Source organism: Olea europaea, chromosome 1 (assembly GCF_002742605.1).
Source record: "Olea europaea var. sylvestris chromosome 1, O_europaea_v1, whole genome shotgun sequence".
NCBI lineage: Eukaryota > Viridiplantae > Streptophyta > Magnoliopsida > Lamiales > Oleaceae > Olea > Olea europaea.
The window spans coordinates 16,265,745-16,293,210 of record NC_036237.1 but is presented as its reverse complement, the minus strand read 5'-3'; the positions used below and the strand labels follow the sequence as shown (position 1 = coordinate 16,293,210).

Here is a 27,466-nt window from a genome sequence, read left to right as displayed (position 1 = left end):
CTCCAATTTTGGATTAAGTGTGTAGAAGATCTTTAATGCCGTTAGGAGGAATTTTAGTTTCTCTTGCCATCTTGTAAAGTTAGCACCATCAAATCTGTCCAAACATACTAAAAGGGTGTTTGATTCCCATTTTTATGAAAAAAATGAATTTTAGAGTAGTAGATTGATGAAGAATATATGGATGAAAAATAAGGAAAAATTTTTAGTTGACGTGTAATATTATTTTGATAAAGAATGTGTAGTTAAAAAGAAGAGAGAGAAAAATGTATTTTGATAAAAATAGGAATCAAACGGCGCCTAAGTCTTGATTCATCATTTTGATAGTAGCGAGCATAGATTCCATCTCCATCGTAGTAAATGAGAACTATTGTTTAAGATTGTTAAGAAAATACAGCAATGTAGAAAATAGAAAAAGCAAGAAGACGATAATGAGGAAATCCGGCAAAGGCTTAAACACGAAGAATACATCATTTTCCTCAAACGATATTTGCCTCTTCCCGATTTGCTTTTAAAGATTAAAAATGGCAAACAGTTTGTAGGATTGATCAAACCTTGAAGAAGAGCACCAAAAGCAAAAGTGGTCTTCTTAATGAACAAGTGAAAAACAATGGAGAATTTGACTATGTAAGGAACAAAATTTTCTTCAGAAATTGGATAAAATTTATAATGAATTTTCATACTTTTGGGGATGAACAACATCATGTATATATAGCTTTCAATCATCCCTCATACTTTTGGGGAAGAACAACATCATGTATGTATAGCTTTCAATCATCCCTACACGAAATAATTCCAACTCATTAGAATAGGTGCATAGATTCATAGGAAAACCACCAGAAAATTCGAATTGAACTTGGCCAACGGCTAGTTTCTATAAACATGTGACCACATAGACTATATCCATGCAGTCGCATGATTATAGCTCTGGTTGCCACAATTGGCTCTAAATGGCCTTATGCAACCGCGAGCCTTAAGGGCCTATGCGGTCACATAGGCCATTCTCATGGCCTAGCTCTCCTTTTTATTCGTTTTTTTAATTCATCCGTACACTTGATTTTGAACAACAAATTTTAAATAAAAGTTGAGGGCCAAACATAAACTTGCCATTCTTATGGCCTATCTTCCTTTGTCTTATTTTATTTTATTTTTCATTCTTTTAATTCATCCATACACTTGATTTTGAACAACAAAAGTTGAGGGCCAAACATAAACTTGCCATTCTTATGGCCTATCTTCCTTTGTCTTATTTTATTTTATTTTTCATTCTTTTAATTCATCCATACACTTGATTTTGAACAACAAAAGTTGAGGGCCAAACATAAACTTGTTTTATCTTTTCTTCTTGCTTTGTAATATACTTTTGGTAAAATGGGTGTTTACCATATATTTTGGACAGGGCTAGGTTACTACATGCATTAATATATTTGCTTCCTGGAAAAGAATCCAAAGTTCAAAGCCTCAATCCATGAAAAAGGATAATTGCTAAAGTTTGACTTTTTGACCAAGAGAAAAGAACAGAACCTCCCGTTAAAAAGGCAAGATCAACGAGGGATAGCCTGACGAAATAATGTTGTGGGTGATACAAAGTCATACAAAAAATATTTAGTGGACTTCTCGAAGTATAATAATGATAACAGACTTAGAATTTTGATTTTCTTCGCATCCCAAAAATTGATGTCATTATAATATCAAAAGAAATAAATAGACACCAAACAATAGTGAAAACATGTTCTGCAGAGATAAATCGCTCGCATAAGAACGTTTTCTCACTGTCTGGAAAAGAAAAAATCCCGCATTGTGATAAAATACCCACGCGAAGAATTTCTAAAAGATTTAGGATGAAATTTGTACTTTTTTCTACTTCTCAAGGTACGATGGCAAATCGATAAATCACTTATTTTTTTATTTTGCTAAAAATCATATTTTAGGTAGATATTGATAAACTTTTACGAAATGTGGGGTTGAAAATTGATAAAAGTTGTTGGTCCAATATTAAGAGTATAGTTAAAATTAATTGTTAATTTTGACTTAAATTTTTATCAATGCATTCAGCCTGTTTGAGCTCCATTATGATTACTTTTTGGGAAAAAAAATGTATTTTATAAAAGTGGTTTTTGGAAGAATGTGTGATTAAAAAAATGAAAAATTTTGTGTTTGCATATAATATTATTTATTGAAAAATATCTGGTTGAAAAAAAAAATACGTTTTGAAATTAATGAAACCCAAACAGGGGCTTAACTAAACCAAACAGTGGCTCAATGCAAAGTCATATCATGTGTATGGAACTGGAAACAACAAAGCTATAGCTTAATTATAGGTAGAAAAGTTCATTTAGTTTATACTTATATTAGATATGACTTAGCCAATGCAAAGTCCCTGAAATGATACATATACGCTAGGATAAAACAAGGATCCAACCCAAAACTCTTAAGCTGGCCTATTCTAGTGACCAAACCCTAGACAAGAATGAAACAAAATTCGGGGACGTTAAGGTTTGCTATCACATTAGCAAGCTTCTAATTATGGCTGCTTGAGCACTATCGCTGTCGGTCGACTCCAAAAGCGTCGATAGTCGATTACTCAGATCATCGACCTCTCTGTGTAAGCTCTTAATATAGTTACAAGTCTCCTGCAAGACCTTCGAAGCCGATGTGGATTGTAGCATGGTGTCATACCACTATCTCATCAATAGAATTCATTTGTAGTTCCTTCTTTTGTTGTTTCCTATGCCTGCAATCTCTAACATAGTATCTTGATTTTCCACAAATATATCAAGGTCCCTTGGATTTGTTATTGAACTTCCCTTGATCTATTTTAGGACTAAGATATTTCCCTTTGATTTGTATTTGTTGAAGTTGTCCACATTATCCACCGTATTGGCTTTCGAAGAGCCATCATAAGAACTTTCTGTCTTATCTCTTGCCCTTGACTCTTTGTCTATACGAAGGTGTTTTTGAAAAGTCTTCAAAATTGTAAAGAATCTTTATCCTATATCCTTTCCAAAATCCCGGGAGTTTGACAATAATTGCTCGCACTTGAAAGGTTTCGAAAAGTTCAATCTTCACCGCTTTCAATTTATTTACAATTATTTGTAATTCATGCACTTGAAGTAATAAGAGAATATTATCCAGAAACTTGAAATAAAAATATTTAGAAATTTGAAACTTTTTGGTGCCTTCCTCCTCAGTTTTATATTTACTTCCAAATGCGTACTAGATCTCTTTTACTCATGTGGTGTTGGAGTAGAGATCATAAAGTCGATCCGATAACATATTTAGGATGTGTCCACGACATATTAATTCGTCTTCTTCTTGTTTCTTTCTTTTGGCATGGACTTCATTAGTATCCTTGTCCGTTGCATCGGGAATTGACTCCAATTTTGGATTAAGTGTGTAGAAGATCTTTAATGCCGTTAGGAGGAATTTTAGTTTCTCTTGCCATCTTGTAAAGTTAGCACCATCAAATCTGTCCAAACATACTAAAAGGGTGTTTGATTCCCATTTTTATGAAAAAAATGAATTTTAGAGTAGTAGATTGATGAAGAATATATGGATGAAAAATAAGGAAAAATTTTTAGTTGACGTGTAATATTATTTTGATAAAGAATGTGTAGTTAAAAAGAAGAGAGAGAAAAATGTATTTTGATAAAAATAGGAATCAAACGGCGCCTAAGTCTTGATTCATCATTTTGATAGTAGCGAGCATAGATTCCATCTCCATCGTAGTAAATGAGAACTATTGTTTAAGATTGTTAAGAAAATACAGCAATGTAGAAAATAGAAAAAGCAAGAAGACGATAATGAGGAAATCCGGCAAAGGCTTAAACACGAAGAATACATCATTTTCCTCAAACGATATTTGCCTCTTCCCGATTTGCTTTTAAAGATTAAAAATGGCAAACAGTTTGTAGGATTGATCAAACCTTGAAGAAGAGCACCAAAAGCAAAAGTGGTCTTCTTAATGAACAAGTGAAAAACAATGGAGAATTTGACTATGTAAGGAACAAAATTTTCTTCAGAAATTGGATAAAATTTATAATGAATTTTCATACTTTTGGGGATGAACAACATCATGTATATATAGCTTTCAATCATCCCTCATACTTTTGGGGAAGAACAACATCATGTATGTATAGCTTTCAATCATCCCTACACGAAATAATTCCAACTCATTAGAATAGGTGCATAGATTCATAGGAAAACCACCAGAAAATTCGAATTGAACTTGGCCAACGGCTAGTTTCTATAAACATGTGACCACATAGACTATATCCATGCAGTCGCATGATTATAGCTCTGGTTGCCACAATTGGCTCTAAATGGCCTTATGCAACCGCGAGCCTTAAGGGCCTATGCGGTCACATAGGCCATTCTCATGGCCTAGCTCTCCTTTTTATTCGTTTTTTTAATTCATCCGTACACTTGATTTTGAACAACAAATTTTAAATAAAAGTTGAGGGCCAAACATAAACTTGCCATTCTTATGGCCTATCTTCCTTTGTCTTATTTTATTTTATTTTTCATTCTTTTAATTCATCCATACACTTGATTTTGAACAACAAAAGTTGAGGGCCAAACATAAACTTGTTTTATCTTTTCTTCTTGCTTTGTAATATACTTTTGGTAAAATGGGTGTTTACCATATATTTTGGACAGGGCTAGGTTACTACATGCATTAATATATTTGCTTCCTGGAAAAGAATCCAAAGTTCAAAGCCTCAATCCATGAAAAAGGATAATTGCTAAAGTTTGACTTTTTGACCAAGAGAAAAGAACAGAACCTCCCGTTAAAAAGGCAAGATCAACGAGGGATAGCCTGACGAAATAATGTTGTGGGTGATACAAAGTCATACAAAAAATATTTAGTGGACTTCTCGAAGTATAATAATGATAACAGACTTAGAATTTTGATTTTCTTCGCATCCCAAAAATTGATGTCATTATAATATCAAAAGAAATAAATAGACACCAAACAATAGTGAAAACATGTTCTGCAGAGATAAATCGCTCGCATAAGAACGTTTTCTCACTGTCTGGAAAAGAAAAAATCCCGCATTGTGATAAAATACCCACGCGAAGAATTTCTAAAAGATTTAGGATGAAATTTGTACTTTTTTCTACTTCTCAAGGTACGATGGCAAATCGATAAATCACTTATTTTTTTATTTTGCTAAAAATCATATTTTAGGTAGATATTGATAAACTTTTACGAAATGTGGGGTTGAAAATTGATAAAAGTTGTTGGTCCAATATTAAGAGTATAGTTAAAATTAATTGTTAATTTTGACTTAAATTTTTATCAATGCATTCAGCCTGTTTGAGCTCCATTATGATTACTTTTTGGGAAAAAAAAATGTATTTTATAAAAGTGGTTTTTGGAAGAATGTGTGATTAAAAAAATGAAAAATTTTGTGTTTACATATAATATTATTTATTGAAAAATATCTGGTTGAAAAAAAAAATACGTTTTGAAATTAATGAAACCCAAACAGGGGCTTAACTCAATCGTCCTACATAGCAAACATGTGGTGGTTAGCGATTTAATGCATAAGACAATAAAAAACTACCACATTAATGTATTAAATCACTAGCTGTCACATGTATGTCAAGTAGGACAACTACGACAGTGAGCGATTACAAATAATATTACTGAAAATAAAAATCAACAATTAATTTAAACCAAACAGTGGCTCAATGCAAAGTCATATCATGTGTATGGAACTGGAAACAACAAAGCTATAGCTTAATTATAGGTAGAAAAGTTCATTTAGTTTATACTTATATTAGATATGACTTAGCCAATGCAAAGTCCCTGAAATGATACATATACGCAAGGATAAAACAAGGATCCAACCCAAAACTCTTAAGCTGGCCTATTCTAGTGACCAAACCCTAGACAAGAATGAAACAAAATTCGGGGACGTTAAAGTTTGCTATCACATTAGCAAGCTTCTAATTATGGCTGCTTGAGCACTATCGCTGTCGGTCGACTCCAAAAGCGACGATAGTCGATTACTCAGATCATCGACCTCTCTGTGTAAGCTCTTAATATAGTTACAAGTCTCCTGCAAGACCTTCGAAGCCGATACCTGCCATATTTACAGAATAAGACTGAAATTATTCCTTTAGTTTGAATGCAGTCCATTCCTCTGCAAGGAGAGTCTGGCATTGTCCAGACGAAGTTTATTTGAGAATTTGCAGTAGTGAATAGCCATAAAAAAAGACAATTACTACGTTACATACACACATAACAAATAGTGATTATGAGAATTGATTTTTTGATCGTTAGAGAGAAAAGTGAGTCCTACTTGTGAGTGAATAAGTCAAAATGACGATTCGAATAATGAAATAACGATCAAAAAATTAATTTTTGGGGTGAAAAATTGCTATCAAATGAGAGCTATATATTTTATGGATCCAACAACTTGTCAACCACACACTTTATCAAATTATTTCAAAATTTACTAAAAAAATAAGCCGCTCAAATGTTTAATGTTCATAGAAATTGGAATTGGTTTAATGTGAACTGGTTTTTACGAAATTGGTCCCTGTAAAAGTTTTATTTCAAATTTGCACAGGGAGAGATTCAAACCCTTGCAGCTTGCATGGAAGGTTCAAACTTTGACCACTATAACACTTGTAAACCATTACAAGTTATGTGAGCAAAAAATATATATATATATATATATATTTTACTTTTGAGTAATGGCATTTTACATAATTCTTTGTGATTTAATGTATTAATATGGTAGTTTTTTTTACCTCATATATCAAATCACTAACTGTCATATGTATGCTACGTAAAACGACTGCGATAGTGAGTGACTGCAAATAGTATTACTCTTTATTTGAAAAAATAATTTCTAATTAGAATTACAATCTAGCACCGACCCACTGATTGAACTGATGATCCCCTGATTTGTCTGAGTCCACGCTCAAGTGGATTTCGATAACTATGGCACCAAGCTCGTTTGTGTGTATAACTCTTGATATAATTACAAATTCAAAAAATACTCATAATACTGGTCAAATGATAGTATGATAATTATTCCAATTGTAACCAATCAACCAACAATAATTTAAATAAAAAAATAAGTAATTTATTGAATTAAAGAATGAACAATGTTTCATCAAAAACCTCCCAACAAAAAGTTTAGCCTATTATAATGTTTAAATTACAAAAATACAAGATAAATAATGAATACATAAACTGGATAATTTTATTATTTTTTTTTTTAAAAAAAGGGTAGCCCTCAATCTTAAATTGCAAGATTATATATTGCCCCTTCATAAAAAGTAAAATAAAATTGTCTAAGCCTCGAAAAAAATCTTGTAATTTTGCTCCCAATAACCTCTATTTGGTGATAATTAAAATTTATATTTTGATTTACATTAAAGTTAACAATAAATTTTAATCACATATTTCATGGGGTCCATAACTTTTTAACCACATATTTCATTAATTTTTATCAACAGATTACCAGACTTAGAAGTCGTGCATTGAAAGTACAAAATTTTCACAATTTTAAGTCAAAAAATCAAAATCTCAAACTGAAATGGAATTTGAAGAGGTTGCAACCTTCAATTTTTCCCAATTTTAGTGACCTAAGTGCATAAAATTGATTGTGTGTCCCCTAGTTGATAGGATAAAATACTCATTGCTAACCTTAGTTGTGGTTCTCTGAATATATAACCATTTCAAAGAACTATAATTAAGATTCTCTTGTCACGTCAACGAAATTTTTTTTTATCCAGTCCATTGGAAATAGGAAATCAGGATTGTGAATGTGCATTAATTTTTATTCATAACTTCGAACTGTGATCATTTTTTTTTTTAACTACAAATTCAATTATCTTTGTTATATTATTTTTATTTTGGAGGTCTTTGTACTATACTTTATGCTCTAATTTCCTCACACTTTGGTCATAAATTCCTTGTTTGGCTTGTTTCAATCGTTTTATGCTGAAACTTCTTTCCTTAAGCATCAATCATCTTAAAATTTAGAGTTGGACAATGTTACGTGCACATCAATGCTTACATAATGTCACATGACACTCTATCATTTGTGAATTTAAAACAAAATCAACTTTTTCATTCTATATTTTAATTCCACATCATTTCGATCACCTCTTCTGACTGTTTTTCACAAACAGCAAAACCCTTTAGAGATTCTCCTAAAAACATCAAATACAATACAAAGTGTCACAATCAAAATATTTTAAAGTTCTAGATAAGCATGTAAAATACACATATCGGAAATTAAGCCCATGTTAGGGCTTCATTATTTCAAATTATAATGAAGGGAATAGTAAATTATTTGAAAATTGAGAGGTTAAAAACAAAGGATATTTTTTGGGAAAAATTCATAGTTCATGTGTATTGTTTACACCAATTCAATTAATTGAAAATATTTATTAATTAAATATAATAAAGTCACAACTATACGATTAATGGTCACAAATTCATAATTATAGGTCCCAGATTTATTTTCTGGTCACATATCATCAAATTAATTGGTCACGGATTATTTTGAGGTCACAAATCTAAAATTTTATAGGTCACAAATTATTTCAATATCACAGATCCAAAATTTACAGGTCTCATATTATTTCAAAGTCAAATTAATTAGTAACAGATTGTCAAATTCTTAGGTCACACTTAAACAATTGGTCACAGATAACTAAATGATTGATTACATACGTCAATTAGTAGTCACATACCAGCACAAAACATCTACCACACAAACACTATCACCATCAGCACACAAAACACCATCTAAACCCCACCCAAACCACCAGATCTATCACCATAAAATCACTATCACCACCATCTCACAAAACACCGTCCAAACCTACAAAATAGCCACCAACCCAAACTACTTCGACTTCGCGTGGGTTGCTACAGTGTTCCGACGATTTCATTTCACCATCGTAGTGGTAGATCTGCTTCGTGATTTCATTTCACTACCTCAGCTTGTAGTGATTCGCGAAGAGAACATTGCAACGGCGTGGTGCTTCTTCATTACAATAGCACCAGCGATGGGTACTCCAGCAACGACATGCTCCGATGTAGCGACGTTTAACGGAGAAGAGACATGAGATGGAGTCAGGGAGATGAAGAGAAGGAGTCAGTGACGAGAGGAAGATGGAGAGTGAAAGTGAAATGAAGAGAGAGGGAAAGTGATTAGGGTTTTTAATTGAATTGAGTGGGTTAATTATATATAATACCTGATTTTTTCATAAATAAATTTCACCCCTGAATTTTGAATTTGAAAGTTTTAGTACTTGATTTTCTATAATTTCCTCATTTTTTAGATCTACATGTAATATTATTTCATTAAAAAATGTGTGGTTGATAAGAAGAAGTGAAAAAATGAATTTTAATTTAATGGGAGCTAACACACGAATTCATATTAAATAAAAATCAGCATACTCTTCTTTTGGGTTGGTTCCTCACTGTATCTAAGTGAATCTAAAACTAGCTCAAATTTTCAACACAAATTGCACTCAACATGTGGATTTTTACTTCTTTGTTTTTGTTTTTTTGTTTTTGTTTTTTTTTTTTTTTTACCTAAACCACTTTCCTTTAAAAATAGGCTTTCAACACTTGAGCGGATTGTGGATTAAGATTGGCAACGGTTCGGTTCAGGATTGGTTTGTTCAAAACCATCATTGAACCACCAATTTTTTGGCCATACCATAACCAAGTAGGTCAGTTTGATTCGGTTCGATTTGGACGGTTTATAACCACAAATAGAGGCAAATTCAGGACTTCGATCCAACTAGGGCTATCCTTGACCATCAATAGTCAATTACCGTATAGCGATGTCATTTATGAATATCAAATTAAATAATATTAAAAATTATTCTATCTATATGTAAATACACTAAAACGTAAAAATCATATATTTATATCAAATTACAATATAATACAATCAGAAATAATATAAAATAAATGATACCTGAGACATCTTTGTATTATTAATGCTCAATAAATCCTTTGCTCGAATAGAAGTAGTTATGGGATTAGATGCACCACTACAAGAACTAGGTTGGCACATCGATTAAAAAAATAATTTCATAATCTATATTAGAATTAATATTATTTTAACATATAATTAAAGTTTCAAATTTCAATTCCCAACACCAATTCATCACAAATTGTAAATTCCCCAATTTCTCATTTTCAATTTTCACAAATCACATAATCACATTTCACAATACTCAAATTAATTTTTAATATCATAATTCCCAGTTGATATATTCTCAAATTCTCATATAACACATAGATAAAAATTCAATACTCATAAGTCATATCTCATAAATTATTAAAGCATTAAATACTTAAAACAACAAAAACTAACCTAAAAAAAATAGTTGCTGACTCACCTAGAGTTTTGTCGGTAGAAGGCGACAGAATTGAAGGCAAAGGGGTCGGAGGACGACTAGCCATTGTCGATACAAGCTGCTGTAGCAGCCAAGGGAGTCACGTTGCGATTGGAGGCAAGGGTTGAGACTTGAGTGTGGGGTTGGGGGTTATTTTGATTTTTTAGTGATTTTGTCGATGCAAATGTATAATTTGTATTAGATTTTTTTTTTTTACGTGCCCAAATTCAATTGAAAAATGAAAAGCCCAACTTTAAATAAAAATGGCCTAACAAAATTAAACATTTTACTTTCTTCCTCTCTGGATTGTCTTCCTCGGTGACTCTTTCTTCAAAACTGTCCGTAGCGTCGACAGCTTCTCAAACTCCACTGAAAATTCAACTCCAACGGAGTTAGCATGCATGATCGCGCCACCTCGTCATGTGTTAGCTCTACCCCTGACCACGAAAATAAATTATTTTTTATAGGTCTATCCGTCAAATTGAAAAAAATAAATTATGAAAAAAAAAAGTGGATGAAAAAAAACCCACAATACTAAGCTAATTTAGCAAATAATATCCCAATTCCAAAATGCAAAATTAGAATTTAACAAATAATATTATCAACATAACAATATGAAACAATATCATTGTCCTTTGATTCTTATGCATCGAACTTGATTCTTACTTAATAACTCAAAAGCTCCAACCTCAACTCAGGTACAATCTTAATTCATAAAAAGAATAATGGAAAGTTTGCCCAATTAATTTTTTCTTTAATAAGTACTTATAAAAAAATATAATTGGTTCGAGAAGGGTCGATGGCATATACCATACCCACTTCTCCTGGTCACGAACCGGGTCATTAAAATTATACCACTAAAAAATAGCATCCGTTGGTAATTAGAAACGGATTATCCATTGGTAAACATTATTCACTTTCAGCTACAATCACTAGCAACGAACTTTTCGTTGGTAACAATGATATCTCTTTACCAACGGATATTCCGTGTCTCATGTAATTGTTTAACATTTAGATCTTTCACCTACAGATATTTCGAAGGTGACGTACCGAATATTACCAATAGATGCAATTCGTTGGTAATTAGAAACGAATTATCCGTTGGTAAAAGTAATTCACTTTCAACTACGATAATTAGCAACGAATTTTTTATTGATAACGATGATATCTCTTTACCAACTGATAATCCGTACCTCATGTAATCGTTTAACATTTTGATATTTTACCTACGGATATTCCGTTGGTAAAAGTAATTCACTTATCCCATATCGAAAGTTTACAACAAAGTCTTTGGAGGTGCCCTCTATAAATTAATTCGTGGTCCAATAAGTGGTTAAACAATATTTTGACATTTTAATTTGGTTGACTAAAAGTTTAAAAATTTAGAATTATTAAATAAATAATAATAATAACAATAATAAAAAAAAAAATATTTTTTTTACTATGCCTCACACCTATGTGTCTATTTACAGCATTGATTTTTACCAATTATAATGGTAGACATTTACCAACGAAAAGTCTGTTAGTATTGATTAAAATTTTTACCAACGAAAATTTTGTTAGTAAAAGATTCACGCTTTACTAACGAAAAATTCGTTGGTAAAATATTTACTCTTTACCTAAGGTAGGATCCGTTGGTAACTATCAGCGTTTTTCATTGGTAAAATATTTACTCTTTACCTAAGGTAGGATCCGTTGATAACTATCAGCGACCCTCAAATTAACAGCGAATTTGTGGTTGTAAATATTCCGTTGGTAAAGGATAATAGCAAAGGATATCGAGGTTTTAGGAACGAAAAATCTGTGTCTGAAGCTTGTTAGTGTTAAATACTATATCCATCCCATTGCACCATCGTTTCGGTTAACCGCGATTTTCAGTTTTGACAGTTCGAATTGTCATCCCTATTGTGGATCCTCAAATTAAGCCCCTGTTTGACAACTATCAAAACTAATTTTTTCTCAAACTCATTTTCAATCACAAATTCACCTAATAAAATATTCTACATATAAATCTAATAATTTTTTTCTATTTTTTAATTACACATCTTCTAAAATTTTACTATTCTAAAATTCATATTCCCCCAAAAAAAATAAAGAAAAAAAAACTATTATGTAATGATTGTGAAAAGGGGCTAGGTGTTGCATACCCGAGTCATATGAGTGGACGGTTGTCCTTCGGTTGGATGACTCAAAACATAACATTTTGGCACCCCAATAAATTATTTTTTTGACTTGACTTTGAAATTTTGAAATGAGTTGGAAGATTCAAAACAACTAAGTCTTTGTTTGGTTTGGTATACTTTAATTTATTTCTCATACTTATTTTTAACCACACATTCATAGAATATGAGATTCTACACTTGAACCTAAAATTTTTTTCATACTTTTTAACTTCACATTCTTCAACAAATACTATTCAAAACATAATTTTTCAAATGAAAGGCAACCAAACATGGAATAAAGCAATACCAACTAATAAAGTAGTGTTAATTTTTTTTCCTATTATTTCTCTTCTAAAATGGAATTAATTCTATGCAAAATAATGTTTAAATTGTTGTTTTTGGAGTATAAGTTCCTCCTTCGAACAATTTGAAAATAATATAATGATAGAATTACCTACTGTAATTTAAACAGCTAAACAAGATTATCAACAAGTTCAGAATGTTAATTCGAGGGCACCAACTTTACAATATTTTCTTAAAATGAATTTGCTGCCTTAAAAAATACTAAAGGGATGCAACAATCATTTTCCATGGTAAAACAAATTTTGTCTCCTAAGGAAATAGTATAGCAATCTGCAAGAATTCAAACAAACTCCATGAAGTACTTTCACTTCGAGAACAACACCAAAATGAGAGAAAAAAGGAGATTCAAAGTAGAGAAAGTTTTTGCAATAAAAAAGGTATAATTATTCTTGCAACAGAGCATGCTATTTGTAGATTCATTCGTAGCTATTCAAACATCTTTCAAATCTTTTCAAAACAATTGTCACTATTTAGACATCTCTCTAAACCCGTACAGACAACAATGTACAGAACGAAACAATGCATCTGTTAAGTCAGTTAACAGTCGTCTCAAACCAAAAAATACCCGGGAAAAGCCCATTGTAAGAAATAAAATAAAAAATTATCATTTGTCATTAATTCAATTAAGCACCCAAGAATTCGATTATTTACAGTTTGGCCCAAAATTTAAATAAATTTTGTCCAAAAAATATATGGTATAAGGGCCCACAGCACCCGAACACAAATCTAACTAGACTCGGACTCGAACACGGGCACTTTTGCAGTGGTGTTCGAACCAGAAGGATGGCGACGACGTTAAACCCAATAAGATATAGATCTCCAATTTTCAAAGACTATTGGTGCATTTTGGGGCGCAAACCCAATTGCCAAACTTTCATTATATAAACCACATTAAAGTTTCCCTAATATTCCTATGCGATTGCCAAACTTCCATTATATAAATCACATTAAAGTTTCCCTAATATTCCTATGTAAGATAAATGTTTAGCAATTTTCAATAAATCAAATTCCTCACTAGTTTATAGTTTCAAGTGAGTTACATTAAAATAAAATATTTCATGTAATTCTAAGTGGTTTTCAATAAATAAATACATCACATTAATCACCTCGTGGAGTAGAATGTGAATATGCTTGGTCCAGTTAAAATTGGAGTATGGATCCCAATAAAATTGGAGCTCAAATTTGACCCAATTCACTAACTAAAACCATTTTCAACATAAAATTTCCAACTCGGTGCATGCCAAAAACAAGAAGAATGAGAAATAATTTGTTTCATATTGTGAAACGTGACAAGGTTATAAAATACACTAAATTTGGTGTGAGTGGTTGAATGTCGTGTGTAGATCATGAGTTGATCAAATTAATTGTGAGAGTAGAGTTGTTTAACAATCTTTCAAATGTAATCCCTGAGGCATCAGACAAGCCATCCTAACAGCCAGAGTTAAATTCCCATCCATTCGTTACCAATACTATACCAATAACCCATCACATGTTCGAGTCAAATCAAATCTGATAACTACTGTTGGGCTGTTGCCAAATATACCTTGGGACAGTGTTGATCCCGAAGGATAATTCACTTTAGGTTAGCTGGAGACAAATAAAGTAGGTCTCAATCCAAGAATAGTTTGTTGGAATAATTAATTATTTCATATGTGGGCTTCACATTAGATTGCAAATTTTACGGGTTAGATGTATAGCTCATAATGATATTTGTGTTTGGGCCAAATTTATTAAGTGATCAATTGGGCCTTTTACCCGTTACGGGTTGTAATTAATTTTATGTAGTAGTTTAAAGTGTGTGGGCCGGAAATAAACTCTAATTAGAATTCTAGTCGTAATGGGACGGCTCAAATTATTTTCTATATATAAAAGCTAGGCCCCCTCTCCTCTCCATATGTTTTTCATTAGCTTGCTCCATTGATAGCTAATACTTTTGTGAGGAGCAAGGAGGGGAAGATCTTAACTGCTATTACAACTACTATTCATATCAATAATGGCTTTCGCAGGTATGAATTCATTTTATTAATTTATTGGATTGTGATTATCGATTCTTAACATGATTAAAACTAAATATCAACAATTGGTATCAGAGCCTTCATATTAAAATCGAAATCCTTCATGAAATTCATTTTTTTTATATCACGTAAAAATTCTGTGCATATATATTTGTTTTGAATGCTGTGAAATAGGAAAAAAAATGGTTGCTATTGCTTTAGTGTTTTCACGTTTATGTGCATATAACTTCGTGTATGCATATATTTATAATTCAGTAAAGAAGGCAAAAACGTAAGCCATCAAAACACCACATTCTCGTCGTCTCATCACCGTTTTAACTGCACTGTATCATCTTAATATGCAAATCACCAAAAACTGCTTGCTAAAACTTATGTGAATTTACGGATTACCAATATGCCCTAAGCTTAATCTCAGACATTCCATCTCTTTCTCCCCCTCATGCACGCACACAAAAGGATACCTGTGAAAAGAGAGGCACTGATTGGCAAGAGAGGTGGAATGAAAGGGGAATTGTTCGATTTTGAAATATGGATATTCAGATTCGACAGATTGTCATATTCCGACAACTCTACTTGAATGGATTTCAAAAAAATCAATGATGAGATTTTGACTTAATTAGTGGAAACTTGGCTATTGACGAAGCAGAATCATCCATTTATGGTTAAATTGAATGATAAATTCTGCATGAAAGTGGCGAATCGTATTTATTAAGAGAGATTGAAAGGGAAAAATACATGTTGGGTGAGAGAAAAAGTATGGTGGATTTTAGGGTTTTAATTTTCATTCGGTCGGCGATAAGAGTGTTGGATTTTGGGGATTTTGTCTTTCCTAATTTTAGCCATGTGTAATATATTTGGAGACGGGCCTTGTCTTTCAATTTGTTAGTTTAGAGGTCCCTGACAGAAATTAAGAGATTAGGACCTGGTTTTAATTTGAATTTAGGGTTAAAATGTAATAAGTGCTCTTAATTTGAACTTTTAAAGTTTTGACCCTCAAATTTTAATTTTGACCCAGTTAAAATTTTTATTCAATAATTGACTAGATTGAAATATATTAAATAATAATAATAATTTAATTAACGACTTTTGTATTATTTTATGCATTTAAATGTTGCCATTATTTGTTCGTTTAAATTTCAATTTTTATATACTGAAATATTAAAATTTTGTTGACAATTTTAGTTCTCAATCACATGTGAATTTTGCCATTCATCGATTAATGATTATAATTGTTCCATAATTATTATTTTGTGATTGAATTTTTCTATGGGCCTTGCGACGATTCTTGTTTTCCCACTAAGAGAAATATTTTGAAATAAAAATGGGTGATAGCTGCCAAAGTGGCACACTCATTATTATTTATTTGATTTTCTCCACAATAAAAATACATATATTTTTGCCCAACAACTTTTGATTTATTGCATATAATATCTTGCCCAAAGGTGTTATTATATGTAATATTTTTGGAAAATGGCATGAGAAAGTTAACGAGCTTATTTTGGTTTAGAAATTTCCTTCTGCCCAAAGGTGTTGGTGTTTCGAAAACCAATGTAATTTTGTTAACTAGCTACATAATATATTTTAAGAGTACCTTATAGCATGTTGTATTGTCGACCCAAAGGTGACTTTACAATGATGTATCTAGGCTCTTACCGTAATGAAATTCATATGTTTCGAGTTAAATTACGGATTATCTGATTAATAGCCCATATTTATTAGTTGGATATTAAATCATCCATTTGATTGCATGCAGTACGTTTGGATGATATTGAGTGTGATATTTTATGCTTCCACAGTTTATAATGTCTCATCTCTTTCGAATCAATTGTCTGCTATTGAAACTTTGACTGGGAATAACTATGTGAGATGGAAACGAGACGTAGAAATAGCACTTGGTCTTTTGGGCTTGGATTTTGCAATGGAGAAAAAGCTTGAAAAACCTTCAGATAAGAGTACCGTTGAATATGTAGCCAAGCATGAAAAGTGGGAAAGGGCTAACAAACTTTGTTTGAAAATCATCTTGTACACTGAGGGGCTACGGCCGTGTACAGAATATTGATTAGATGGTTTATGTGCATATGATTTATAGCTTTCAGATCATTAGTAGATGTTTACGTGGGATATATATTTTGATGTGAATTTTAATTATATAGTGGATTATTAGTCTTCAGCTTACATTTTTCCTGCTTACAGTTCAGCTTGTGGATTTTAGATTATGGTTTTTGATTATTGAATTGTCTAATGAATAAATTGATGAACATAAAATATGATGGTACAAGCGGTGTTAGGGAGTATATCATGAAGATAATAAACATATCATTTAAGCCAGAGGCTCTTAAAAGTCCTTTTGCCTTAGTTTGTTTTGAGTCTTTTTTAGTAGATATGGCTTTGAATTCTTGGTGGTTAGACTCTGGAGCAAGTATTTAGATTGTGAATTCTTTGCAAGGGTTCACAAGCAAACAGAGGCTAAGTGAGAATAAAGTGAGCTTGAGTATTGAAAATGGAGTTCAAGTGAATATTGAATTCATAGGAATAGTGATGTTGTCTTTGGAGTCTAGTTTTACCCTTATTTTGGAAAATACAGTTTTTTGTACCGCAAGACGAAATTTAATTGTTATATCGAAACTCGATGCTTGTGGTTTTTCCTTTATTTTTGGTAATGAAAATGTTGAGTTGTTTTATGATTCTCGTTTGATTGGGAATGACCTTTTATATAATGGTTTATATAAATTGTCTTCGACTTCTTTTGGTAAAGTCTTGTGTTACCAATTTATCAAAGAAAATGGCTTTAATCAGTGAATCGTCCTCTATGTTGTGGTATAAATGATTAGGTCACATTTCGAGGGATGGAATGGAAATATTGGTAAAAGTTGAGATACTTCCCTCTCTAGACCTTTTTGACTTTGACACTTATGAGGATTGTATGAGAGAAAAACTAAGTCTACAAGGAAATATTCTAGTAGGATTAATGGTATTTTGGACTTGATATATATTGATATTAGTGGACCTCTGCCTTCCACTATAGGTAGGAACAAATACTTCATAACCTTTATTAATGATTTCTCACGATATGGATATGTCTACATTATTAATGATAAATTCCACGCATTTGAGAAATTTAAGATTTTCAAAATGGAAGTAGAGAAATAATATGGAAAAGTATCAAAGTCGTAAGATCTGATCGAGGTGGTGAGTGCTATGGGAAATATGACGAGTCTGATCAAAATATGGATGATTTTGCAAAATTTTTACAAGAACGTGGAATAGTGCCCCAATACACCATGTCAGGGACACCTGAGCAGAATGGTGTTTCTGAAAGACATAATCGAACTTTAAAAGATATGGTTAGAAGTATGATGAGTAGAACAAATTTGCCTGAATATTTGTGGGGTGAAGCCTTGAAAACAGCTATGTATATTTTGAACAGAGTTCCAAGTAAAGTTGTTGCAAAGACACCTTTTGAATTATGGACAGGACGTAAGCCAAGTATGGCTCACTTTAAAGTTTGGGGATGTCCAGCTGAGGTTAGGATTTATAATCCATTTGAAAAGAAATTAGACCCTAACTAAACTCCTGGCTACTTTATTGGGTATCCGGATAGATCAAAGGGATATAAGTTTTACTATCCAAATCGCGGCACTAGAATTGTGGAGTCCATTACTGCTAAGTTTCTGGAGAACGATTTTGGAGATAGTGGGAGTTCCACGTTGAGAGAAATTCTTGTTGAACCTAATCAAGTTGTAGTTCCAGTTCCTGTTATACAGGAAAGAGTTGGTTCTCAACCAATTAAAGTTGTTAATGAAGAACAGAGGAACCAGGAGAAATCTCCAATTCCTCAAACAACGATTGAATCGGTTCCTGAGCCACAATTTAGGAAATCACAAAGGGAAAGAAGATCTGCATTGCCCAGTGATTATGTTACATATTTATTGGAGAGCGATTTTAATATTGGGCATAATGTTGATCCTGTAACTTATAATCAAGCATTGACAAGTCCTGAGGCAGATAAATGGATAGCTGTCATGGAAGATGACATGAATTCCATAGAAAGGAATAAAGTTTGGGATCTTGTTGAACTTCCTCCAGATGCTGAAGTTATAGATAACAAATGGATTTTCAAAAGTAAATTAGATTCAAAATGAAATGTTGAATGAAAGAAAGCAAGATTGATTGCAAAAGGTTTCATTCAACGAGAGGACATTGATTATGTTGAAACCTTCTTCCCTGTTTTCATCAAAAGATTCTTTTCGAATTATTAGGGCACACTTTGATTTGGAGTTTCATCAAATGGATGTTAAGACATCATTTTTGAATAGAGATCTTTCTAAAATGGTTTACGCGAAACAACTTGAAGGCTTTGTTGTGAAAAAAAAATAAAACTTGGTATGTAAGTTAAACAAATCCTTATATGGCCTCAAGCAACATCTTAACAAGGGTATTTAAAATTTGACAAGTTTATGACCTCTCTTGGTTTTGTCGAAAATACAATTGATCAATGCATTTATCTCAAAATCAGTGGGAGAAATTTTATTTTTCTTGTCCTGTATGTTGATGATATTTTGCTTGCCAGCAGCAACTTAGGATTGCTTCATGAGATAAAGAAAGTGTTGTCTATTAATTTTGAGATGAAAGATGAAAGATATTGGAGAAGCTTCCTGTGTACTTGGCATTGAAATACATCATGAAAGGAATCGTGGCTTACTGGGATTTTCTCAGAAAGCTTATATACGACATGTTCTAAAATGTTTAATATGCAGAACTGTGCCGCTGGTGAAATACCTATCATAAAATGAGATAAATTTAGCAAAGCTCAATGTCTAAGAAATGAGTTAGAAAGAGAATCTATGAAGACGATCTCATATGCTAGTGTTATGGGGAGCTTGATGTATGCTCAAGTTTGCACTAGACCATGTATAGCCTACGCAGTCAGTGTCATTAGTAGGTTTCAGTCAAATTCAGGACAAGAGCATTAGAAAGTAGTTAAGAAAGTTATGAGATATTTGAAGAAAACTGAAAGTTATATACTTAAATTTCAGCTTACAAATCATCTTGAAGTGGTAGAATATTCAGATTCTGATTTTGCTGGATGTCAAGATGATTTGAAATGAACCTCAGGTTATATTTTTACATTAGTTAGTGGTGTCATTTCTTGAAAAGTGCTAAACAGACTCTAGTGGCCTTTTCTACTATGCAAGCTGAATTTGTGGCGTGTTATGGGGCTACAGTCCAAACTGTTTGGTTAAGAAATTTCATCTCTAGGTTGAAAGTTGTTGATTTCATCTCAAGACCGATCATCATCTACTGTGATAATAGTACAGCAGTATTCTTTTCAAAGAATAATAAAAGTTCTGGTCGGTCAAAGCATATTAGCATCAAATATTTGGTGGTTAGAGACAAAGTCAGGGAAGGGCAGATAAAAATAGAGCATATCAATATTGAGACAATGATTGCATATCCTTTGACTAAAGGACTCGCTCCAAAGTCCTTAAGACATATATTGTTAATATGGGCATTGTGGAAACATTTGATATTTTTGAATAGTGGGAGTTATTTATGAACTATGTTTTGGGTTTGATCCTTTTGCGGGGTACATAGGCAACCCATATATTTTCAGGTACAGCCCCTTTTGATAATAAAATAATTTTTCCCCTATTCATGAACTATTTTAAGTATGCATTTAACTTATGTCTTTTTATATTATTGATATCTTGAAATATGATGTATAAAGACATAAGATGAGTCTCTTTTAGAGACATGTGGCTTCATTTTGATTTGAAGCATTATGAGGACCGATATGACTTAGCACAATTTTTTGATCACATTTGGTGCTAAGTTCATACCACATACTACCACATTGGTTGGAAGATGGGGATCCATGTTGATAAGGATGTTGACATTTGTAGCTGTGGAATGGTCTTACATCTCTTAAATTGGTGTAATGACTTCCATGTTCGGTGTTAATATTCTTGTTGGACCGGATCATGTTACGTAAGGTGTCATCATTGGAACTATACTTTTGTGGCCACCTATATAGTCTAACCCGGGTGTTAAAACTTTGTTATGGCAATCAAATGTTTGCCCAAGTGGGAGAATGTTGGAATAATTAATTTTTCATATGTGGGCTTCGCATTGGATTGCAAATTTTACGGGTTAGATGTATGGCTCATAATGATATTTGTGTTTGGGCCAAATTTATTAAGTGATCAATTGGGCCTTTTACACCTTACGGGTTGTAATTAATTTTATGTGGTAGTTTAAAGTACGTGGGCCGAAAATAAACTCTAATTAGAATTCTAGTTGTAATGGGACGGCTCAAATTATTTCATATATATAAAAGCTAGGTCCCCTCTCCTCTCCATATGTTTTTCATTAGCTTGCCCCATTGATAGCTAATACTTTTGTGAGGAGCAAAGAGGGGAAAATCTTGACTGCTATTACAACTACTATTCATATCAATAATGGCTTCCGCAGGTATGAATTCATTTTATTAATTTATTGGATTGTGATTATCGATTCTTAACATGATTAAAACTAAATATCAACATAGTTAGCCACTCAATAGCGTGTACGGAGGATTATTTTGAACTGTTGGATCAAATTGAGGATCAATGATGTACAGTAATTGGTGTTTAAAGGTCAAGTAGTTGCCTTAATCCCGTATTCTGCTGAGTTCCTTGTTCTCTCTCTCTCTACTATGCTTTTGAAGGTTTTCTCTCATCGTGAATTTTTCTTTCTTCATGAGTAATTTCTCTTCTTTATTCCGTGTGAATGAAACTAGTTTTCTTTGTGGTTCGAGGTGTTCTATGGAACTATTCTTGAAGTATTAGTGATAAAAGAACAGAGCAATGAAAATAAAGGGAAGAGAATTGTACACCTTTATTCATCAGCAGAGGCCTTTAAATAGGTCGTGCATCAAACCGCTATAAACAAAAAATAAGAAGTCTAGAAACTAACTCCTAGAGACTTAGACAAACAGTAGAGAAATAACCTAACAAACTATATATTATACAACAATGACTCCTTTAAACTTTTTTTTTATATTAATTAGTTTAATAATAATTATTCATTCAGCAAACATTAAGTAGTTTCCTCAATTTCAGAAAGACCAATGACTTAAGAGGCTTTGTGAAAATATCAGCAATTTGATCTTCGCTCCTATAGTAGACGAGATCACTCCTTCCTTTGTGAGAACTCTTAGGAAATGATATCTTCCATCTATGTGTTTGCTTCATCCATGTAAAACTATATTTTTTGATAGCTTGATTGTTGAACCATTGTCACAATAAATTGTCGCAGCTTCCTCTTGCTTGAAATACAGGCATTCAAGAATCTTTCTCAACCAAATTGCTTGACAAGCACAGACTGTTGCGGCTACAAATTCTGCTTCAATTGTTGACAAGTAACAATAGCATGTTTCTCTGAAGACCATAAAACAACTTTTGTTCCCATCATAAATATATATCTTGAAGATTTCTTTATATCATTATGATCTCTGGCATAATCACTATCTGTGAAGCGACACAAATATGATGTTTCTTTATACTTGTAGAAAAGTCCAAAGTCACATGTACCTTATAAGTATCTAATAATATATTTTGCAACCAAGGAATGAAGTTTTGTTGGACATTTCATGTATCCGTTGATAAGACTGATGAGCATGCATATTATCAGGCTTTATTACTATTAAATACACTAGACTTTCTATAATTGGCTTGTAGAGTGTGTTGTTGATCTTTCTTCCTTTACGATCTTTATCATTCTTTGTGCCTATAATTGTTAGTGTGATGACAGGATTGCAATCTTTTCATTCGAAAAACCTATCAAAATTTTCTTGTACATATTTTTTTCTGAGAAATAAAGATACAAGAGTTGATTGATTCACTTTTATGCAAGAAAACAATGCATCATATAAAGATCGGTCATCTCAAACTCAATCATTATAAACTATTTGAATTTGTCAAACAAGATATTAACGTTCCGGATATAGATTATCTCTTCAACATATAAACAAAACACAAGCATCTTTTCTTATTAGAAGGTTATATTAATAAGGACATTTTTGAAATCATTCCTTTAAGAAAAGGCGTCAATTCTATCATACCAAACCTGCGTGGAGCTTGCTTTTAGTCCATACAGTACCTTTTTCAATTTATACACTTTATGCTAATCACCAATTTTGACATGACTATGGGGTTGGTCAATAAATACCTACTTCTTGTCGATTTTATTCCACAAGTGTACGGATCATAACAAGTAGTAAAGTAGAGCTATGAGTCCGGATTATCGTTCCCTCGAGGACTATACTTTAGTACTTAATTCAATTTTCTTTAACCAGTATTTGATGAAAATAAACAAAAACAATGATTGGTTGTGATTTTTTATTTAACTACTTAAAATGTGAATGAATGCAACAAAAAGTGATTTCAAATTCAAACAATAAATGGATGTTAAGGCGAAACAACTTCACCTATTGGTCACCTTTACTTCTAATATCGAGATTTATAAAATCTAAAATAGTATTCGATCAAATTCTTCTATTGTATTTAATTTACCTCTCTTGAGTTCTCATTGAACCTATTTAACTACTTCAATTACACATCTCTATGTGAATCAAATTTAGTTAAACGCACTAATAGTTCTAAGAATTCATGTATGACCGCAGTTATTGTTCACGAAATCATTGAATAATTGGCTAGAAAATTCAAAGCATTGAGAATATGATTAAAATCCACACATGTAATTATAATGAACAAGAATCTCAAATAAAAGAAATAAAGGTTCCTAAATCAGTTACATTGTTGCGCCTAAAATTAGATTAGCTACTCATACTAATGAAAGAAAAACAAGAAGTTATTATTGAAGACATCACCGGGTTTTGAATAAGAATGTAGAATAATAAATCAATCTTGCACCAAGATCTTCTTCCCCTTCCAATTATTGCTTTGCACGATGAATTTGTCACTGTTTTCCTTTGATTTTCTCCTTTGACTACGCAATTGTATTCTCTAGCTTCTCAATGTGTGGAACCCCTCTCAAGTCTTAAAAAAAATGTTTTTTATATGTGTCTTGCCGTGTGTAGAAGGCAGGATTTTCATCAAGACTCCAAAGTAAGCCAAAATTCCACTTAGGTTATAGATTGGTGGCGCCGCAACACCTGTGTGGCGCTGCGTCAAGAATAAGCGGGGGAGCCGCGGCGCCACTTTCTGATTCTTACAGCGTCACGGTGTCACTTTTTGGATAGACAGCATTTCCTTCAGTATTTTTGTTATAACTTTCTCTCCCAATATCCGATTGAAGCGATTCAAGTTGTGTTAGAAAGTAACTCAAAGGGCTACAAATTTACTTCAGACATCATTCTCTAATTCGATTGTTTGCTATGTCAAAAATGGGTCTCAAGATGAGACTGAAATTTCGGAGCAAAACTTTTATTTTGGAAATTTATTTATGACCATATTTTGCATAAATTTGATGCCTTTGACATCTTTCTTCATCCAATTGACTTTGAGCACTCTTGAATCTTCATCATGAAGTCTGACACAACTTTTGAGTATTTTCACTTTAGTCCCCGAACTTTCGATCTCTTACAACATAGCTATTTTCTCCAATTTTACCCACTTTTGCTTATTCCTTGTACCGTAATTGAATTTTACATATTCAGCACAAAATGTAATAATTTCGACTATAATTCATTCGAAAAGTAACTAAATATCATCATTTTAAAGCTTTGATTAATGTATAAAATACACTTATCAAAACCCCAAAACTTAAACATTTGTTTGTCCTCAAACAAAATCATAATCCAAATAACTACCAACGCACAATCATGCAAGGGATAATAAGCTGGACAATCAAGTTTTTTATCTCAGGATTCGAGATTTTGATATTTATTCCACAAACATGCTTCAGAGTCACAATACCGAATCAATATCTACTCTTCCAGTGCAAAATCGACGTGTGTGTGTGAAGAATTAAGAAATCAACCATGACTACACAAATTGTTTCAATTCTCAACCCTCTGTGGTCAAATATACCTTACATTTCTCGTAAGATTAACACACCTCTAAACTTACACTTTTTCACTCATTCTCAGTGTGTAACACATGGTTGAATATTTCATTACTATCCTCACACCCTTGAGTTCAAGTGGACGTTACTAGTTGCACCAATTATTTGATTGCTTTGACCGTCACGACTCAACTAGCTAATTATCTTTCATCGAAAGTTAAATTCCATCAAATAAGTGTTAGGGCTTAACTAAGGTATTTAGTGCTTTTGTTTTTTTCATGCACTTGTTTTTTTTATTTTTCACAAGTTCTATATTTATTTATTATTATTATTTTTTTGCATTCTCTCCATTAAGCTTTCTAAATCACCCATGTAGCAGGCTTTAGGCCGATGACTCCCAAATTAGATGATTTTAGGACTCCAAATTTTAAACACACTTACAGGCTTATTGACCCAAGTCTAAAAGGCTTCGAAGATAACCAATTTTTATTTCAAGTGCATATTCATCTTTGATTGCCTTCTAAATGACCCCTGTAACGAGTTTTAGGCTGATAACTCTAAAGTCAGACGACTTTAGGGCACAAAATTTTAAGATACCCTTGTAGGCTTAATTCGAGTCATGAAGACTTCAAAGAGAAGTTTTTAGATTTCTAATATATATCTTGATTAGTGCAATGCCCCTTTCACAAACTTATTCAAACAAACTGACCTTCAACTTAAGATTCTCACCTCGTTTTTTCATGTTAGTATAAGACAATTCACACATAGAATCCAAACTCATATTCGTATCTTTCTATAACTGTAAAGTCATCCCAAACTGTGCTAATTTTGGTCTAAGAATAAATAATTTACTTTGGTTTAGGAAAACATCTATGTCCAATTAAATCAATAACAAATGAATCAACTCGTTTCATCACAGTGTCAAACTCAATTCTGGTGCATGTATAATATCGAGTTTTGCAAGGTTAAGCTTTAATCAATCTATCTTGCATTCCATCCACTGTTCATAAATCAAAACCAAATCTCAAAGTAAAATGTAATTGTAAGCCAAAATGTCCATCTCAAAAAAATTTCAGCCAGGCAATTAATAATAATACACTCCCCCAAACTTAAACTAAACATTGTCATCAATGTTAAATTTAAAAGAAAAGGAAGAGGACTTCCTTGAAATGTCAGTATTGCCTATGATGTTATGGTGTCTTGGTGTTGCATTTGATCGACTCTTCTTCCACATTCTCTCCCAAAGTTGAGATTTGTCCCATTTTCTCCATATCTATGTTGGTTTGAGTGTTCCTCGACGTCATGTTCCTGAAAAATTAAATTTAAAAAATTAATCTATGGAACAAGGGATACTTAGCTCAAATATCTAATAATCAACTTAATTACTCCAAGACCTATGGGTAGAAGGGGTATGAGTGATGATTTCTGAATAAACTATAAATCAAACTATCTTAGAACATTGAAAACAAAAAAAAAAAAAAAAAAAAAAAATCTTGACTTGTGCCGCTGATTTATCATGGTGGCTCGAACCAAATTATTTCATCATTGCACTTTGTACAGCTCTCGTTTATGCATCCTTTCTTGACTTTCCATATTTTGATATTTCCATATTTATCCCTACCAAGAAGTCAGGTGGCTCTTCTTCATCTACTCCACAGCAACTTTTGATGTTAGAGGTTTACTCATATTAGGTGTAGTTATTGAATATCTCTCGCTTGTCCTCCACCCTCAATATTATCTCATCATTCCATGCCTCGTGATAGCTTTTTCCCTATTTCTATTGAAAAGTTGAATTTTCAATATGATTTTAGCTACTCTGGCTGATGGGAAGAATTTGTTGCGAAATTTTCTAGTCAGTTCTTCCAATGTAGTAATGCTCCCATGAGGCTCCGCATCTAACCACTCCAATACCACATCTCTCGATATGAATGGAAATAATCGTAGTTTAATAGCATCTTCATTAATCCCCAAAGTATGAAAGTTCTGACAGTTTCTGAGAAATCTGGAGATATGTGTGTTCGGGTTTTCATGAGGAAAGCCATAGAATTGGAAAGTGTTGCTCATCAAGTTAATCCAATCTAGTTTGATCTAAATGTTATTCACCCCAAAATCTGGATACACGATACTGGAGCGCATATGTGCTGCCATAAGTGTCAGGAACATTGATACTGGCAAATCTCCTTCATTTATTTCTCCTCGCTCATACTGCTGTTCTGGTGGTGCCATCACTCTTGAGTCCATTTGTCCAATCGTTGAATAAGGATGGGGATTTGTTGATTGTCAATCATTTGATGTTGCTGTTTTTGTTTGCGTTCTTTGCTTTTCGTTTGAAGGTACGTTTTATTTTCGAATCAAACGATTCAAAATTGTCATCTTGGGACAGTGAACACAGTTTTCTGTAAATAAAGAAAAATAAACAAATCAAATAACAATTAAAAATAAAATAAATTAAGACTAAAAATAATAATCTCCGGCAACGGCGTCAAAAACTTGTTATCAATTTTATCTCGTAAGTGTATAAATCGTAACAAGTAA

At 32.4% G+C, this 27,466-nt stretch overlaps 1 protein-coding gene across 1 annotated transcript; it reads right to left on the bottom strand.

The window, feature by feature from the left end:
* Positions 1-5,758: 5,758 nt before the first annotated feature.
* LOC111405039 (transcription factor PRE6-like) lies at positions 5,759-27,172 on the bottom strand. Its single transcript, XM_023033732.1, has 2 exons — positions 27,035-27,172; positions 5,759-6,089 (listed from the first exon to the last, which is right to left on the bottom strand). Exons 1-2 carry the CDS (start codon positions 27,170-27,172, stop codon positions 5,937-5,939), a joined length of 291 nt encoding a protein of 96 aa, XP_022889500.1. The 3' UTR covers positions 5,759-5,936.
* Positions 27,173-27,466: the final 294 nt, after the last annotated feature.